Source organism: Erpetoichthys calabaricus, chromosome 11 (genome assembly GCF_900747795.2).
Source record: "Erpetoichthys calabaricus chromosome 11, fErpCal1.3, whole genome shotgun sequence".
NCBI classification, from domain to species: domain Eukaryota; kingdom Metazoa; phylum Chordata; class Cladistia; order Polypteriformes; family Polypteridae; genus Erpetoichthys; species Erpetoichthys calabaricus.
In genome coordinates this window covers 158,131,638-158,150,975 of record NC_041404.2, presented here as the reverse complement: position 1 = coordinate 158,150,975, position 19,338 = coordinate 158,131,638, and the positions used below count along the sequence as shown (strand labels likewise).

The window sequence follows — 19,338 nt, the reverse complement described above, 5'->3', positions numbered from 1 at the left end:
AGTAATGAATGATGTAATACAAAAAAAGTCTACTAAAGATATATTTAGTATTATTCGTCAACAGAGCATAAATTGTTTTTCATACTCATTAATTTTCTAAACATGCTAACTGGGGCCTGTGTAGAGGGAGAGATGCCTGAACCTACTTTGATAGGAAAAGTCAATATTATAACTGCACCAGCATTTAAAGTGGGCATGAAAGTTCTTTAAATATGTTGCCATCATTTGGGAATACTGAGCTCCTTTCTGTAAGTAGATAAGCTTTACTGTTTATTATAGAGTGATTCCCAGGAAGCAGCATCTGTTGTGAGTGCCCAAGAGATCCGCGTTGTAGCTGAGCTTCTTCAAATCTCTCCAGAAGGATTGCAGAAATCAATTACCTATAAAGTGACTGTAAGTTTGCCATTTAAAAACCTACTTTCATGCTTTACATATATTTTCTTTTAATGTGTTTAGACATTTCAAGCCTTTTTGGTGCCCCCACCTCTCTATGCACTGTAGCATGTGAAAAACAACTAAATGCTTTATAACAATAAAAATATGTTTTCTAAAATAATTTCAAACAATGGCGAGTTCAATTTAGTATTAATATAATGTATTGTAACATATTTGTTTGAATTGAATTAAAATACTTGTAGTACTAGGGTGTTGTACCGCGTTAGCCATTATGAATGTAGAGAAAAGCCAAGCAAAATGACACCTTTTATTGGCTAACTAAAAAGATTACAATATGCAAGCTTTCGAGGCAACTCAGGCCCCTTCTTCAGGCAAGATGTAATCAATGATGATTACATCTTACATCTAATGTAGATCAAGATGATTACATCTTGCCTGAAGAAGGGGCCTGAGTTGCCTCGAAAGCTTGCATATTGTAATCTTTTTAGTTAGCCAATAAAAGGTGTCATTTTGCTTGGCTTTTCTCTATAAGTATCGGTGAAACGGTTAAAATTTAAAAATTTTAAATATGTTATTTATGAGAATAAATTGCATTGAGGAGCAATTGCCCAATTTACATAAAGCTAGATAGCAAGTTATGATTCCAAAAACAAGAGGAAAAAATTAAAAATCTATTGCATTGCATTGAAATGTTGGAATATTGACGTATCGTTGCATGCTTAATAATTTCTTTTCATCACAGAGCATATGTAATTAGTCAATAAGTCTGTCCTATTTTTGGGCACTGATTATTGAAGTGTACTTTAAGTTGGCCTTAATAAAACTTTCTGGCAAGAATTATTGTGGAAAACAGAACAGAATCACAGCAACTAACTGCTTCTGTGACAGCACATGACACCAGATAACAACATGGTTGTGACCATAATAAGATCAAGCCTCAACATCTCATATGTTGCAAGAAAAGTAAACAGTAGAAAAAGATCCAATAATTGTTCAAAAAATTGAAAAATTAATAATAAAAAGTCATAGTAATTTTTTTTAAATCTTAAGATAAATCTATGACATACAGAAACAGTCCAGCTGTATTTTATTTATAATTCACTGAAATTTGTTTTGGGAGACATAGAGGTGCAGTGGTTATCACTGCTGATGTACAGCTTCAAGAGTTTGTGGGTTAAAATCTCACCAGGTCAAGTTGATTTGGGGTACGCATATTCTCCCCATATCTGTATTGTTTTTCCTTCAAATAGTCTGATTTTTCTCCCACATCTTAAAGGTATGCATGTAAACAACTGTGTCTAAATTGGTCTGGACTGAGCCCTACATAGAACTGGTTTCCCACCTTGCACCATCTGTTACTGGGATAGGCACTAACCTACTATGACCATGTGTTTGGATGACATGGGTTTATTGATGAATTATGCTCTATTATATAGCATGAAACTTTTTTGTAATTAATAATTATTTAAACAATTGATTATAATTTAAAATACAGTACCTTTAGAATTTTGTTTTCAACATGACTCGTGAAGAGCTGCAAAATTCAAAACATTATTTTCATATATTTTTCATTAATGTTAAAAAGTCTAAAGTTGGGAGAAAATTAATCTTTATTGGAAGTGCATGGATTTAGTAGTTATTTAGGCACAAAATTGTTTTCTTTAGGAGACAATGAGAGAGAAAATCTTCACTCCCTTGACTGTGGAAAGTGCTGTCGATGCCAGGTAAGTTCTGCTGATGCCTCACATTATACTGTCAGTGAACGTGTGATCAAAAATAATAAGTACTTCTCCTGCCCTCAGAGATGCTGTTGCCAAGATCCTGTACTCCCTTCTGTTCAGCTGGCTCACAGACAGGATCAATAAACTTGTGTATCCCAAGAATGAAGCTTTATCAATAGCTATTCTTGACATCTATGGATTTGAGGTACTGAAGGAACTTTTAATTCAAATCAGTTTTTTTTAGTATAGCACTCTTTGCTGAGTGTAGGTGCAGAGCAATGTGACAAGTTTTTAAGAGCTTCAAATAAACTTTGTTTTATGGTGTTTCACAAGAAAAAAAAATAAAATTCTCTTTGAACTGTAATTATTTTCTTATTTATTGTGAATCCCGTGGCTTTTATCTGGTGCATCTGGCTAACTTAGCTGGCATTGGAAGCACTGGACACCAAGTCAGAAAGTTTTTGATTAAAGCCCCACCATTGTTTCATTGTTTGATCCTAGGCATTTGATTTCCCTGAGCTTGCTGGATGTAATCTTAATAGAATTTCTACTTATTTTCCACTGCTATATTTGAGTACATTCAATCATCAGCTCAATCATTATTGATGCCTTTTGAGAATGTTGAAGACCTGGATTGGGTCTTCATGCAGATTTCATATCTGAGAATTAAAGAAGTTTTAATTCCTTAACCTGTAACAGTAGGGTGGGCCCTTTAATCCAGAAATGCACTTAGTTGCTATTCTTGACAGTTTCTTCTGCTGTGCCTTTTTTGTAGTATGGTGAGCATAGACAAACACAATACTTCAGACTGTAACACAGAGCACATTATACAGTCTGGACAAATATTCCTTGATTTATATTAATAAAAATTAAAGATAAGTTAACAATGTATTTACATTTTAATTGCTTTTCCTGGACAATGGGAATGTTGTTCTAACATAAGTCCATAAATCATTTTTCAGGTGTATGTCCACTGTCCGGTAGTACAGCAGTTTGCAATTGTCTGTACTAAATTACATTGTATATGTTTTTACAAAGGTTTGAAGAATGTCTAGGTCTTCTTAAAATGTTTTTGCTGCCTCCTTGGGATTTTCCATCCCTCTGATTTTTGCATCATTTTACAGGTTTAATATATATAATATAATCAGTGTTGTTAAAATAAATTAGAAACAGTAACAGTTTAAGCACAGACCCCTGATGGACTCAGCTGAAGGTCTGACCCATTTTCCTGTCATAACTGTACTAATTGTTTCTGGCATGTCAATCAGTTTAAAATCCAAGGTTTTGCCTTTCCAGATATCTTGTATGGTATGCTGCATAGCCTCACACATACCATTAAAATTACTTCATACAAAAATACTATTTAAATGTATCTTTCAGTATTGACTTGTATGTCTTGAGGTGCAGTAATATAGCAGGCCCCACTGGGCAACCTCTTTCAAGGTATTATGAAGTTCATTTTGCACTGTTTATTCTCCATTTCCCATTTATTTTTGTCATTTTTTATTCTTATATTTTCTTCATTTGTTTATTTATTGATGCTCGCAGCATCACTTGTTGGTAATGTCACTGGCCATATTCACAGGTGCCATTTTGAATATTAGTATGTAGAAAGAACAGCATTCTGTCATAGGTTAATTTTATTGTCTTTATTGCTAATGGTTGGAAGAAAAAAGTGAAAGAATTTCCACTGTGATTGTATTTGTATACTTGATGTTAAACATAGTTATGTGGTGGTTTCTAAACACCTTGGAATGGTGGTTTGATATTATTTGACATGTGTATTTTCAATTTTGTTAATGGTGGATGCTATAAAGATGAGTTCTTATTTTTACTAATGGGTACCATTTGTCTCTTCAGCTCAGACAGTGCTTGTCAAAGTTTTTCACCTGAATAGTGACCTGCAGTATAATTTCACACATCTAATCTTTCAGGAATTTCAGGCACTGACTTTATAGGCACTTTTGGAAAAACATGGTGTTGCTTATTCCTCATTCTTTTAACAACTAACAAAAGATATTTGAACTCAAAGACCTTGAATTTTCAAATCAGACATTAGTGTGCACGTCACAGTTAATATTTCATCAGCAGACAGGAATTGTTTTATCCCAAATAAAGACTATTTAGACTTGTCATCTAGATTGACAGCATCACAGTTCTTAGAAACTCGTCAGGCATAGTTATTCAGGGCTTGGAGACTACTTAGTTCTATCATGCTTGTTTTATCTTGGTAGAGTAATATATTGCTCTACTTTCCCCTATTGTATTATTAAGATGTAGCCTCTGTCAGAATGCCTCAAATCCCACAGACTTACCACTGTTTATAAGGTATTATAGTATATAACTTATCCCCACCTTCCCTTCTATATCTATAGGCAATTAGGTGTAGTAAAAAGACAAGCAGGAGTTAAGTTACACCTAAAATAATGTATTATTGATAATATTCATAAATAATAACAATATGCAAAGTACATTTGAATATTGGCAACCATACAACCTGATTAAATGGTGATGTGTAGTTTCAGGCGGTACACAGACTTGTTAGTTATTTAAAATGTCTCTAGTTAAAGCATCATTCAGCTTTCTTCAGAACAGGCTGCATTACCTGCCTCAATATGGCTGCCGAGTTGTGCTCTCCATTGTGTTGTCTTCTTCAGTTCATGGTGTGATGGTCTTCATCAGTTTGGTAAGAGAGATATGCTTCTTCATGATCAGAGGTTAGTAAGAGAGAGATAATGCGGTTGAGCAAGCAGATTCATAGATTCTCTGTCCAACTCCTAGAGCCAATAGGACGTCATAGTACTTAAAAGCTTCTGATCCAAGCCAATTCCAAACAGCCATACTTCAGACCAATGGGGGAATACAACATCTTAAAACCTGCCACCCCCAAGACCATATGTCTTTATGGCTTTCTTGCGGGGGTTGAAAGACTTTAGCAGAGAAACATTCGCCAAAATGGTTTAAGGCACATCCTCCCCCAACTCTGTCATAAAATTCAAAGAGACCTATTCCTGGGTTGAACATGAATGCTTCTCACTAATGTAACATTGCTTTGCCTAAATTACAAACAAAGACATACAAAATATTTATCAACTTATATGCAAAATCTCACATCACAACAATGCTAAAAAGTACTTCTGATTTGAAATATTTTAAAAGGCGTTTTGTTTTTCAACCTTTTTTCTCAAATTAAACAAATTATTGTGCAAAACATTTCTGCAAGAATTTAAGGGTTTATTGCATTTTTTATTGAGATCAATTGTGCATACATATTACATTTTCCAATTACAGTATTTATTTATATACCTGGAATAAAAGTTTTTTAATATAAATTTACTTTATTATGAGATTCATAATAACATAAAAAGTAGCAAACAAAAAGACACCGTTGTTTGGTTAGCTAATATTTAAGATGTCCCAATATTGCATCCAGATACTTTTTTGTCATCCTTCAAAAATATTATTCATTACTTTCTTGCAGATTCCCACAACCCTTTTTTGAAGAAGCACTTCCTGGCCTCAGTTTTAAGTGTAATTCTTGATAGTTCCAACCAATGTCCTTTAAATTTAATATTAATAGTATTGCCCAATAATTACTTTGTGTTGTCCAGGGGAGACATTTTAATAAAGGAAAATGCATTTTGGAGTTTAGTAGCTGAATATTTATAAAATTTCTTTTTCACTCTTATGGACATTTAATATAATAAGTGCCATGTGGAAATGTTTACTGCAAAAAAACAAATACTACTGTATATGACAAGATAGCATAATGAAATATAGGAGGAGACAAAATAGGACAAAATTGGATGTGATTAGAAAAGAAATTTCATATAGATGTGACAAGAAAGAAAAGAAAATACTGTATGGCCAAATGAGTAAAACTGTATAAAGAAAGCAGAAACATAAAGTATGACAAAAAAGAGAATTTATGCTAAGGTATGAAAATTCAAGACTTAGTAACTGAAGATTAAAAACAGCACAAAAACAGCAAATGACAAAGATTAGAGATTAGATTGTTGAAAATGAAGTACAAAATTGAGAGGCACACTGAGAGTAGGAGAAGATAAGAAAAGGTAAGGTAAGGAGAGAGAAATGACACATTAAAATATCATAAGATAAATCAAGATATGAAGGGAGTACTGGAGAGAAAATACAGAAAGCCCTGAAAGATAAAAAGAAAAGAAGATACTAATTAACAAAAGAACATTGTAATACTGTATTCCAAGTTCATGTTCTTTAATCATGTTGTGAATCACTACACGTTCTGCTTGACATCTTCCTTTAAAACAAAGTGAAATAAATATTTATCATCCAGTTGATCATGTGTCTGTACCTTTTATTACAAAAATGCTAGTTTCAAAAGTATGAATAGTAATGGTAATTAATCAGAAAAATAAACGATTCTTTCCATTTTAGGATCTCAGCTTGAACAGTTTTGAGCAGCTATGCATTAATTATGCAAATGAGTACTTGCAGTTCTTTTTCAATAAGATTGTTTTCCAGGAAGAACAGGTAAGTCTGTGCTTTATTCATTATTATTTTTTACGTTACATTTTTCATAAAATGTATGTTAGAAGACATACAAATATGAAAGTGTTATTTTTTTATTTTAATTTAAAAATTGATAAGTATTTGTAATTATTTACATTTGTTTATGTGAATGCATCTGCTACTCATAACCCAACAAATGTAACAAGGTTGCAGACTCTCCTTCCACTGACTTTGGGCAAGTTGTTTTCTTGATTGCCCACTACCTGCCATTTCTCTGTTTTGTGTTGAACACCGAAAGCACTCTGCCATCATAGTCACTACAGAAAATATAACAGTTGGTTATTGTTGTAGTTTTACATCATATATATATATATATATATATATATATATATATATATATATATATACTGGTGTTACACTATTATACCACTTCATAAAACAAAGTAAGTGTATTTAAAAATAATAATGAAAGATTTAGATTGATGGCTAACCAGTCTCAGCAAGCAATTGTATAACCATGTGTACAGGTCTATTCAGTGGTTCAAGGCAAACTTGTCAGCAGAAAGTATCATAACATCATAAAAAACAAAAATAATCAAGCTTAGCCAACTACTGATATACTATTCCATATTAGGATGAATACACAAGAGAACAGATTCAGTGGAAAGAAATCAACTTCAATGACAACCAGCCCTGCATTGACCTCATTGCACAAAAGCCTTATGGAATTCTTAGAATTCTGGATGACCAGAGCTGCTTCCCACAGGTAAGGCCAGGTACTTGGAACCAAACTTCACATCACAAACGTTGATGCATGTATAAGAATATGACTTTGATTTTTAAAACCAGAACACATGAAATTAATTAATGCATGCATGTATTGTAAATAAATACAATTGTTTTGTTTAGCTTTCTTCGTTTTTCTAATCAAATTTTCTGTTCAAGGCTAAATAATAAATCAATGCTGTATTTGGATTTAATGTCAATAGACGTAAAAAAATAAAAATATTGGTTTACCACTCCCACAATGTAAGAATATTTTTATATATTTTAATAAAATGTCTTACATCATTAATATAATTGTTGATATGCAAATTATTTTTATCTGGGGCTATTGCAGTTTTTCTGTAACTCTTGTGTTCATATAGACATTTTCTCACAGTTCAAAGACAATTTATGAAGTCAATTAGGGATTTTAAATCTGTTATAGTGTGGTTGCATGCATCCTATGTTAAACTGGCATTCTTACCTGCTATTACTACATGTGGGTTCTATTAATTAATTGACCTATTTCTTGTTGTTTAATTTTTTGTCTTATTTATAATCCTTAAATATTGTTTAATTTCCTGCTTATTTTAATCATTTATGCAACTAGAGGAAAGCAGGATCTCTGCTTCACCTTGAGCATGTCCAGGGAAACATATAAAAATATAATAAAGTTGCTTAGATAAGAAAAGGTGATCTGACTACCATGTTTGAAACATGTCTGTGTTTATGTCTAAGGCTGAACTTTTGAATTCTTAACTTATACAGTTTACTTTTGAAACTGTGCTGAAATCCTGCGTCTCTGGGCCTTTTGCCCATTGACTGTTCGTTGTTGTCAAGAATAAAAAGAATGTTACCTGAGGTATAGAATTTGCTTTCTATCTTTAATTCTTTCTGTGTTTCTGTGTGCATGGCATAAGCGTGGCTGCTCAGAGCATGATTTGGAGCTTGGTGCAGGGGGATAGATACCTGCTGAGTGAAAACCATACCTCTTCCATCCTACTGACAGACTAGTCTGATGAAAGGAACATTATGGCTGCTTAGTATGTAAGATCACTATGTCTGGTTCTAACCGATTCTGGTGCACTTTGCATAATCAGCAACAATTAAAAAATGTTTACATTGGTAGCTGAGACAAACAATTTTAGATTTCTTTATCCTGCAGAGCAACAGCTCAGTTACATTTTCTGAGATTGCTAAGCACCTAGTCTCATCTTCTTACCTGCATGTACAAAGAATGGAACTCATTTTATAAGATACGCATTTCACAAAGTTTGTAGTCTATCTTCTACTTATTTTATATTCACTTCATTGCTATTTATTTTATTAGCTACACCAGGACAACTGACCCACAGTAGACTCTTTACACCCTTTGTAGGTAAAGGAAAGGTTATACCAGCTTACTAAAATGCCCCAGACAGTCCATTAGATGTGTTCATAATGTTTTTTCTCTTATAAAACAATAAACAGTTACTATAATGTCTGGCTTGTAAGTGAAGATATCCATACTATTTGAACTTCCATATTCCCTCTGGCTGTTAGCTATTAATCTGCATCTTTACAGTAATGAAGGAAAGACAGACAATTCTGGCCTTTTATGAAATTATGACATTCACATTGAATAATTATGTTTTTAAACTACTGTCATTTCTTTTTGTAAATTAGGCAACAGATCACAGTTACCTTCAGAAGTGTCACTATCATCATGGTAACAACCCGTTGTACTCCAAGCCAAAAATGCCACTGCCTGAATTCACTATCAGACACTACGCTGGTAAAGTTGCCTACCAGGTAAGGACAGCATAGGTGCTAAAATGGAGCGTGCTGGTGCTATGGCAGCACACTGCTGTATTTGCCTCATGGTAAAACTGTCAAGGAGTGTAATAAATATTATTTAAATTAAGCATAACAAATATATCATTTCAAATAAATAAATATGAATGAAAGACTGTGTAATTGATCAACTAATTGTGCAACTTAAATGAATGAGTTTATTTACCTGCATGACTGAATAACTGAGCGACTGGTTGTAGTGCTGTGCAGAAAACTAGGGGCTGAGTGAGAGAGAGAGATAGATAGAGAGAGAGAGAGTGAGCTCCACTTGCAGTACTTACATGTAGTCTCTGCACAGCTGAGAATGGATGTTCTTGTATTGCTACACAGAATCAATGTCTGACCACCGTTGTAGTCACAGATTTGTGGCTGAACACCTCCAGTTACCACAATGTAAAACCTGTAAGACGGTGTAAGATGGCGATTGATTGATTGACTGTGTGATTGAGTTGAATGAGTTTTCTTCAGTATTTTACTGATGATCTTGCAACATCTGCCACTGTGGTCGTTCCTCTCTCTTAGCTTTTCTATTTAACCAATGACAGCATGTCATTAAACAGACAGATGCTTCTTGTCTTTTATACTGTTTTTAAATAAATAATCAACTGAATGATTGAGAAACTATCCATCCATCCATCCATTGTCTCCCGCTTATCCGAGGTCGGGTCGCGAGGGCAGCAGCTTGAGCAGAGATGCCCAGACTTCCCTCTCCCCGGCCACTTCTTCTAGCTCTTCCAGGAGAATCCCAAGGCGTTCCCTGGCCAGTCGAGAGACATAGTCCCTCCAGCGTGTCCTGGGTCTTCCCCGGGGCCTCCTCCCGGTTGGACGTGCCCGGAACACCTCACCAGGGAGGCGTCCAGGAGGCATCCTGATCAGATGCCCGAGCCACCTCATCTGACTCCTCTCGATGCGGAGGAGCAGCGGCTCTACTCTGAGCCCCTCCCGGATGACTGAGCTTCTCACCCTATCTTTAAGGGAAAGCCCAGACACCCTGCGGAGGGAAACTCATTTCAGCCGCTTGTATTCGCGATCTCGTTCTTTCGGTCACTACCCATAGCTCATGACCATAGGTGAGGGTAGGAACATAGATCGACTGGTAAATTGAGAGCTTCGCCTTGCGGCTCAGCTCCTTTTTCACCACGACAGACCGATGCAATGCCCGCATTACTGCGGATGCCGCACCGATCCGCCTCTCGATCTCACGCTCCATTCTTCCCTCACTCGTGAACAAGACCCCGAGATACTTGAACTCCTCCACTTGGGGCAGGATCTCGCTACTAACCCTGAGAGGGCACTCCACCCTTTTCCGGCTCAGGACCATGGTCTCGGATTTGGAGGTGCTGATTCTCATCCCAGCCGCTTCACACTCGGCTGCGAACCAATCCAGAGAGAGCTGAAGATCACGGCCTGATGAAGCAAACAGGACAACATCATCTGCAAAAAGCAGTGACCCAATCCTGAGCCCACCAAACCGGACCCCCTCAACACCCTGGCTGCGCCTAGAAATTCTGTCCATAAAAGTTATGAACAGAATCTGTGACAAAGGGCAGCCCTGGTGGAGTCCAACTCTCACTGGAAACGGGTTCGACTTACTGCCGGCAATGCGGACCAAGCTCTGGCACCGATCGTACAGGGACTGAGCAGCCCTTATCAGGGGGGCCGGTACCCCATACTCTCGGAGTACCCCCCACAGGATTCCCCGAGGGACACGGTCGAATGCCTTTTCTAAGTCCACAAAACACATGTAGACTGGTTGGGCAAACTCCCATGCACCCTCCAGGACCCTGCTAAGGGGTATAGAGCTGGTCCACTGTTCCGCAACCAGGACGAAAACCACACTGTTCCTCCTGAATCCGAGGCTCGACTATCCGACGGACCCTCCTCTCCAGGACCCCTGAATAGACTTTTCCAGGGAGGCTGAGGAGTGTGATCCCTCTGTAGTTGGAACACACCCTCCGATCCCCCTTCTTAAAGAGGGGGACCACCACCCCGGTCTGCCAATCCAGAGGCACTGTCCCTGATGTCCATGCGATGTTGCAGAGGCGTGTCAACCAAGACAGTCCTACAACATCCAGAGCCTTGAGGAACTCCGGGCGTATCTCATCCACCCCCGGAGCCCTGCCACCAAGGAGTTTTTTGACCACCTCGGTGACCTCAGTCCCAGAGATGGGGGAGCCCACCTCTGAGTCCCCAGGCTCTGCTTCCTCATTGGAAGGCATGTTAATGGGATTGAGGAGGTCTTCGAAGTATTCCCCCCACCGACCCACAACGTCCCGAGTCGAGGTCAGCAGCGCACCATCCCCACCATATACAGTGTTGACATTGCACTGCTTCCCCTTCCTGAGACGCCGGATGGTGGACCAGAATCTCCTCGAAGCCGTCCGAAAGTCATTCTCCATGGCCTCCCCAAACTCCTCCCACGCCCGAGTTTTTGCCTCAGCAACCACCAAAGCCGCATTCCGCTTGGCCTGCCGGTACCTATCAGCTGCCTCCGGGGTCCCGTAGGACAAAAGGGTCCTGTAGGACTCCTTCTTCAGCTTGACGGCATCCTTCACCGCCGGTGTCCACCAGCGGGTTCGGGGATTGCCGCCACGACAGGCACCGACCACCTTACGGCCACAGCTCCGGTCAGCTGCCTCAACAATAGAGGCACGGAACATGGCCCATTCGGACTCAATGTCCCCCACCTCCCTCGGGATGTGGTCGAAGTTCTGCCAGAGGTGGGAGTTGAAGCTACTTCTGACAGGGGGCTCTGCCAGACGTTCCCAGCAGACCCTCACAACACGTTTGGGCCTACCACGCCTGACCGGCATCCTCCCCCACCATCGAAGCCAACTCACCACCAGGTGGTGATCAGTTGACAGCTCCGCCCCTCTCTTCACCTGAGTGTCCAAGACATGTGGCCGCAAGTCCGACGACACGACCACAAAATCGATCATCGAACTGAGGCCTAGGGTGTCCTGGTGCCAAGTGCACATATGAACACCCCTATGCTTGAACATGGTGTTCGTTATGGACAATCCGTGACGAGCACAGAAGTCCAATAACAAAACACCGCTCGGGTTCAGATCAGGGGGGCCATTCCTCCCAATCACGCCCTTCCAGGTCTCACTGTCATTGCCCACGTGAGCATTGAAGTCTCCCAGCAGAACGAGGGAGTCCCCAGAAGGTATGCCCTCTAGCACCCCCTCCAGGGACTCCAAAAAGGGTGGGTACTCCGAACTGTTGTTCGGTGCATACGCACAAACAACAGTTAGGACCTGTCCCCCCACCCAAAGGCGAAGGGAGGCTACCCTCTCGTCCACCGGGGTAAACCCCAATGTACAGGCTCCAAGTTGGGGGGCAATAAGTATACCCCACACCTGCTCGGCGCCTCTCACCGGGGGCAACTCCAGAGTGGTAGAGAGTCCAGCCCCTCTCAAGGAGATTGGTTCCAGAGTCCAAGCTGTGCGTCGAGGTGAGTCCGACTATATCTAGCCGGAACCTCTCAACTTCGCGCACTAGCTCAGGCTCCTTCCCCTTCAGAGAGGTGACATTCCACGTCCCAAGAGCCAGTTTCTGTAGCCGAGGATCGGACCGCCAAGGTCCCCGCCTTCGGCCACCACCCAACTCACACTGCACCCGACCTCCTTGGCCCCTCCCATAGGTGGTGAGCCCATGGGAAGGGGGACCCACGTTGCCTCTTCGGGCTGTGCCCGGCCGAGCCCCATGATTGAGAAACTAGATGTAAGTTATTGCCTGTATGAGCATATGAGATTAGATATATTCGACAGACACTAGTTGTGATCAACTCTAATTTGCCATCATCTTTATTGCTATTGGTTCCAGTGAGTCTGGAGACAGTCATATAATAGAGATGAGCATCCTGATTTATTGACACACTGAACCGGTGTTATTCCCAGAGCAGACCACAATGTACAAGAGTACACTACCTACTGCTAGAAATCTGCAGCAGCTTGTCACACACATTAAATGACTTCAGCCTTCTCAAAATTAACAGCTGTTGGCCTTTTTTTGTTTAACAGGTCTATATTATCTACCAAATCCATCCTACTGTTCACATACCCCAAAATATTTATGTAAATCTACTCGTTTCATAGGAAATTTATGTCTCACTGGAAGTGTACTAGCAATTCTGTTGTCTTAGTAATATTCATTTGCAGTTTGATGGCCCATCATCCTATGAAACAGTCATATGCATGCTTGTTATACTCCTAATCTTCTCCATTTTCAGTGCATCCAGCAATGTATAGGAGTCACTGATTGATTGTTTAATTGAGCAAGTGAGTTTCTCAGTTTCAAATGGCTATCTCACAATATCTACCACTCTCACTTTTAGCATATCCTTTAAAAATGAAAGGATGCCTGTAACCAACAGATGCTTCGTATCTTTCAGGTCCACAAGTTTCTAGATAAAAATCATGACCAAGTTCGTCAAGATGTCTTGGATCTTTTTGTCAATAGTAAAATAAAGGTGAGCTCTTTCTGAGTTTAATTTTTATATAAGCAGGATTACCCCAATTCCCCCTTAAACAAAAGGTGTTCTGATAATTATCCTTTGAGAATCAAGATATTATTTATAAGACATATGGAATAATTTTTTGTGTCCTTTTGTTAACTTCAGAGTATTTATAACAAATGCAACATTATCAGGCAATGTAGCCCCAGTGCCAGTGTTTTATAAGTTCACACTTAAAAAGAAGTAGTTCATGTTCATGTCCTATTGTGAGCTAATGTCTGTAATTTACATTTAAGTTCAAGAAATTAAAATGTGAAGTAAAGTCTCAGTTCATGAATATGAAGTTTTTGTTCACTTTCCAAGTTCTTAATTACCTTGAATTGTCTAACTGTCAAATACAAAAAAGTAGTTGTAAATTTACATACTGTATGCTTAAATGGTCAAAATATGTATATGTTACAGTGGTATGTTACTAATAAACAAAGAAAGATGTATTGCATAGAACTGCACAGTAAAATAAACAAAATTAATGAAGACAAAATTAATGAATCACACACATTGTGTGTAATGCTCTGCACTTAGCTCCCACGTTTGTTTGAAGCTACTCAAGTTAACTATTGTTAAAGCTGTGCACGAAGTTTTTGAAGTTCTCTTCAAAGAATCCAAGCACAAATTCAGAATTGTTTGCTTTATCAAGGTAAAAAATACATCATTAACCATTGTTATTTATTATTTATTTTTTAAAGTTATTAATTTACTGAGGCATTGTGCTAACTTGTGTTTGATTTTTAGGTTAGTCATTAATTGCATATTTTTTATTTTAGTATATTGGTTTTCATGTTAATATTATTGGTTTGTGTGTATTTGCTATACGTTTACAATCATACAATGATGGTTTATGCATATATATAACAATAGTGCATACATTGAGAATATTAGCTTCATATGTATGAACTAAATGTATGGCAAAATACTTCATGCACATTGTAAAATATATCAAAACAGACAGATAAAGAGTTTTGGGACCCTGGGAAGCCCCATTTAATCTTCCCATTGTCCTGAGGACAATAAGAAATAAGGTAAAATTGGCACGATGCGCCAGCTTCAGATTAGTGCCTTTGGGGATCAGAAGCACCATCCTTCCTGGAAGCTGCTTCCCAAATAAAAAGCCACTTTGGTTATATTTGCTCCAGACCATAAGGGAAGGGTTTGGCATGCTTAGGCAGAGGTAAAATCATTCTCCTTCCTGTGGCTTCTCCTCCATTCTAAGTATGGAAACGGATATATGGTTAGTGGCTGTGTTACACCTTCAGACTTCCTCCGGTGTTTCCTTTGTCCAGCCCCCATGAGACACACCTGAAGCTTATGTGAGTGGCAGCATATATTACTGGTCTGTGCATTATCTATTGGTCTCTTCACTTGATCCTTTAGTATAAACATGGAAACAAATATACAAGGAAAAAAATTATTTATGGCTTGTTTGTTCCCTCATACATAACATAGTGAGTCACATCAGCAAGTGACACACATGTAATACAAAAGCATGGATCTTTGCAGATTCTGTGAAGATTTGGTGAGGGAGCAAAGATGAGGATACACAGTTAGAAGACTTTTGAAATGAAAAGGAATTAAGTCATCATGTAGCTGTGCTAGTGTTTGCCCAGTAGTGTCCATTCTAAAACAATTAATTCCTGTGTTGATCAGTCAATGCAGCCCATTCAAAGAATGGGACGTTATCCCCTGTCAGATCAGTTTCAGCCTTTAATTGAGAGAGGTAAGTAACTAAAAGCATTTTATTTCAGTTAATAAAAAGAAAAATTTGAATTTTGCAAGAAAATATGAGTGCACCTGGACTGAGACAGGGCCAAAACAATACCTCTACATGCCTAGAGTTTCAAAATGAAGGTTGGTCATTGTCTATTTTGGTTTAATTGAGACTTTGTCACCTTCTGATTCAACAACATTAATGTTTATTGAACTTGGTAGTTCTGTGCATGTGTTAATTTAGTAATTAGTCATTTTTAAATAAGTAACTTTTCTGATATTTTGGTATTGTTTCAATCTTAGATGGTGGCAAATCTGTTCTCTGGACATGCTCAGGTCCTCACACAGTCCAGTCTACGTAAAAATAGTACAGTAACACGAAGGTACCAGGCCCCAACTGTTGCAGCCAAGTTTCAACAGTCACTTATGGAGTTGGTGGATAAAATGGAAAGGTAGGTCAGTTGTTATGAAACTGCTGTAATTAAGTGCTTTTGGTTTTTTCTGTCTTATGAATGTTCATTTTTAATAAAAGCTTATTGACATTCATACATAAAGAATAAGCACTTAGTAGCACTGCTTATTGTAAAAGGAATAGTTTTCAACAAAATTGCCTTGGTTTTTAAATCACCTGTGAGTCAGTGTACCTTGTGAGGGGCACAATATAATGAAATGAAAATAGATTTTTCTTATAAATCATTTTGTGACAGGGCTTCCATATATTATTTCTCTGTCTGCTTTACCCAGCTGGGATCAAGGCAGGAGCCAGTCTCAAATGTAACATGGGTCTGTTTCATGATATACTTGCTCGCAGGGCACCAAGTTAAATAAACTAGTTAATGTAACAGAATATTCTTAATCAATGGGAGAAAAATGGAGTCTCTGCTTATGCAATATTCATACAGGAAATACCACTGCCAGTAATCGCATCAAGGCTCCAACATTTTTAGGCAGCAAATCACCTATTATGCCCTTAACACCAATCCCAATAAAATATATATCAATTCATTTATTTAATGAACTTACAGAATACAATTACAGGGCCAAGGGAAGTCAGATCCTACCCTGCAGTACTAGGGGATAAGGCATGAACCAACCTGGAAGGGGCACCAAATGTGCACACAGCTATCCATACTCACATATGCAGGGCACAATTGTACTGCAATAAAGTGAATAATAAAACCATAGGAGCATGCAAATATTAGGCACTATGGTAATACAGTATACTGAAACATGTTTATTATTGTATTGTGTTATATAATCCTTACAACTACTGGCTACTGTTTGTGTGGGGTTTCCTTTCTCTCCCTATGTGTTTTCTCTTGGTATCCAATTTCTTCCTCCTGCACCCCAAAAATGTTCAGATAAAGCTGGTTACTGTCTCTACAATGACCTACTTTGGGTGTTGGTATATATGGACTATAGCTGTGTACAGCTCTGATTCCTTCTGGGATAGGCTTTGCCACCTTCCAACTCTGTGTTGGAATAAGCAGTGCTAGACAATGAATACATCTATTAATTAATGAAGGAATGATAGTGACATCATGAACCAATGGAGAAGATAGATGTGACTGTTGAATAATACTCTTAAATGACTGAGGGCTGTAAGGTTTATTTATTGAGCACAATATAGTTTTTCAGTTAGGTAAGTAAAACATATTGAAAGTATTCCAAAAATTAGCCAGTTTTACCAATCATAATGCAATTCACAGAATATTATATATATATATATATATATATATATATATATATATATATATATATATATATATAGGGGACACAATCCAGAACTGGATTACATAGTTTAAGAATGTAGGCTACTTTATATACCTAGGACATTGGATTTCAGCCCATTTACTAGCCTTGATTCCTGTGTAGAAAAGCTCTTTAGCTAACCTGTTTTCTCCTGAGTGAAACCCAGAGTTAGGCTTGATTTACAGAAAGAGGCCAACTTCACAGCATAAGGGTCCAGTTAAAAGCTCTGCCAGTAGTTTCAGTTCCTAGGTAGCGGTCATCCCACTAGTCTGATGTCTGCTGTTCTTTAGGTGTTGCCAACTCATTTTCTGTGTCCACAGGTGGAGGAACCACTAACCCAGAGTACTGGGTTCAAGTACAGTCAATTAGAGCCCAGATTTGTATTCTTCATTCTGTTCTTGTTACCTGTACAGTGCCTGAAAATTAATATTAACAATCCCCATTATCCCACAGGGCATTAATAATATTGGTGATACTTTTTGCTTCTCCTTATTGGACTTTGGAGAAAGAGAGTTGAGAATCCCTTTTTAAATGTAAATGAGGTAGTTTGTTCACTTTGCACTTCAGAAAACATTTACTTTCTTATTATTTCTTTTAGGTGCAATCCCTTCTTTGTTCGTTGCATCAAGCCAAATAATAAACAGGTAACCACATAGTGATGTATGATGTTTTCAGGATCAAGTCATTTTATTAAAACTGGCTGATTCTTAGCTGAGGAAGGTTCATCTTGCATAATAATCTGCTTAGGAGCATTTAGTATGAAATTAGAACATTTTACGCATTCCCTTTGACTTGGGTGGACTTGTATGTATGAATTAAAACATTTTGGGAGAAATGCAGATGTTACCTGTTAATAAATGAGCTGAACATACATACAGTATAACATTGATGAGACGCTACTCAAGTCATCTCTATTTTACTAAAAACTGGTGGACCATTAACTTTGTCCTCAGAATGGTGAAGAATTAGATAGTTCAAAATGCATACTTTAAGTATGTCTAACATAGTGAAATTTTGGATGAAGGTTCTTATCACTTCCTGTTAATCTTACCAAATGATATGCCAAATTACAGCAGAGCTTGTCAAGTCTATGTGTCATAATGTGCAGTAGCTGGTATTGGATTTTCTGTCTAGTCATGTACTATGAACTGTCTAGCCATGTAAACTGAATTATGAACATTCTCAGGAGTTATTTAGAGTGCTTTGAATGGAGGTATAAATGACCATTTCTAGACACTGCTTACAGTGTGTGTTAATCCTAGGCTACCATGTTTCAGAACCAAGTTGTTTAGCCAGTAAATCCCAGAGGTCAAGTATCTAGTCATGTTTTACATTATCTGTGAATTTTCTGTGGACACTGTTATTTGAGGATTTTGTATTCCAAAGCCACCAGGAAAATAGTTAATGATATTTTCTCATATGTGTTTTACAGCTCAGTTGTTTGAACACTATATGTCTCCCTTAGGAGTCCAGTCTTTTTGATGTGGAGGTTGTCCAAGTCCAGCTGCGTTATTCGGGCATCATGGAGACAATTCGCATTAGAAAAGAAGGGTTTCCTGCCCGAATATCATTCAATACATTCTTGAACAGGTCAGTGAGGTCCATCCTGCTTATGATGTCAGAGGCTAACTTTCCACTTGATTGGTTGAAGGTGAATAGCTACCTAAGAACAACAACCTTCATGTGGTTCCAGGAACAACAGAAGCACATTAAATTCAGATACATTTTTGTATCTGGCATCTAACGTGAAATTACCTTTTTGCAATAAAAGGGTAAGAGCACACAGGGTTTCCTTTCTAACTTTCACGTAAGACCTAGTATTTTAAAAATAATGTTGGCTTGGTGAGGCTTGTTTCTTTGAAGAGTGTTAGATCAATATAGTGGCAGAGATTGAAAGCCAGAATTCTTTAATGCAAAAATACCAAAACCAAAATTGGGACACCAAACCTGTAATTAAAGTAATGTTTAGTTCAAAATCCTAAATAAAGATTTTTTTATTACTTTTATTTTCAGAAGATGTTACTTGTAAAATGCAGAGGTTTGTGTTCAAACTAAGCAAAGTTTATAGAATCAATGTATTAGTATAAAATAGTGTCCTTGATGTCACACAATGGCAAACATGTACACATGCACAGGAACAACATAATCAACACCCCT

General features: G+C 38.0%; 1 protein-coding gene across 1 annotated transcript in view; it reads left to right on the top strand.

The window, feature by feature from the left end:
* myo15aa (myosin XVAa) overlaps positions 1–19,338 on the top strand; it is a 131,735-nt gene that overhangs the window by 38,039 nt on the left and 74,358 nt on the right. The window contains exons 11-20 of the mRNA XM_051933481.1: positions 280–393; positions 2,062–2,120; positions 2,199–2,322; positions 6,534–6,629; positions 7,243–7,374; positions 9,039–9,164; positions 13,603–13,680; positions 15,733–15,881; positions 17,780–17,825; positions 18,647–18,771. Coding sequence (XP_051789441.1) covers positions 280–393; positions 2,062–2,120; positions 2,199–2,322; positions 6,534–6,629; positions 7,243–7,374; positions 9,039–9,164; positions 13,603–13,680; positions 15,733–15,881; positions 17,780–17,825; positions 18,647–18,771 — 1,049 coding nt within the window. The remainder of the gene's footprint in view (positions 1–279; positions 394–2,061; positions 2,121–2,198; positions 2,323–6,533; positions 6,630–7,242; positions 7,375–9,038; positions 9,165–13,602; positions 13,681–15,732; positions 15,882–17,779; positions 17,826–18,646; positions 18,772–19,338) is intronic.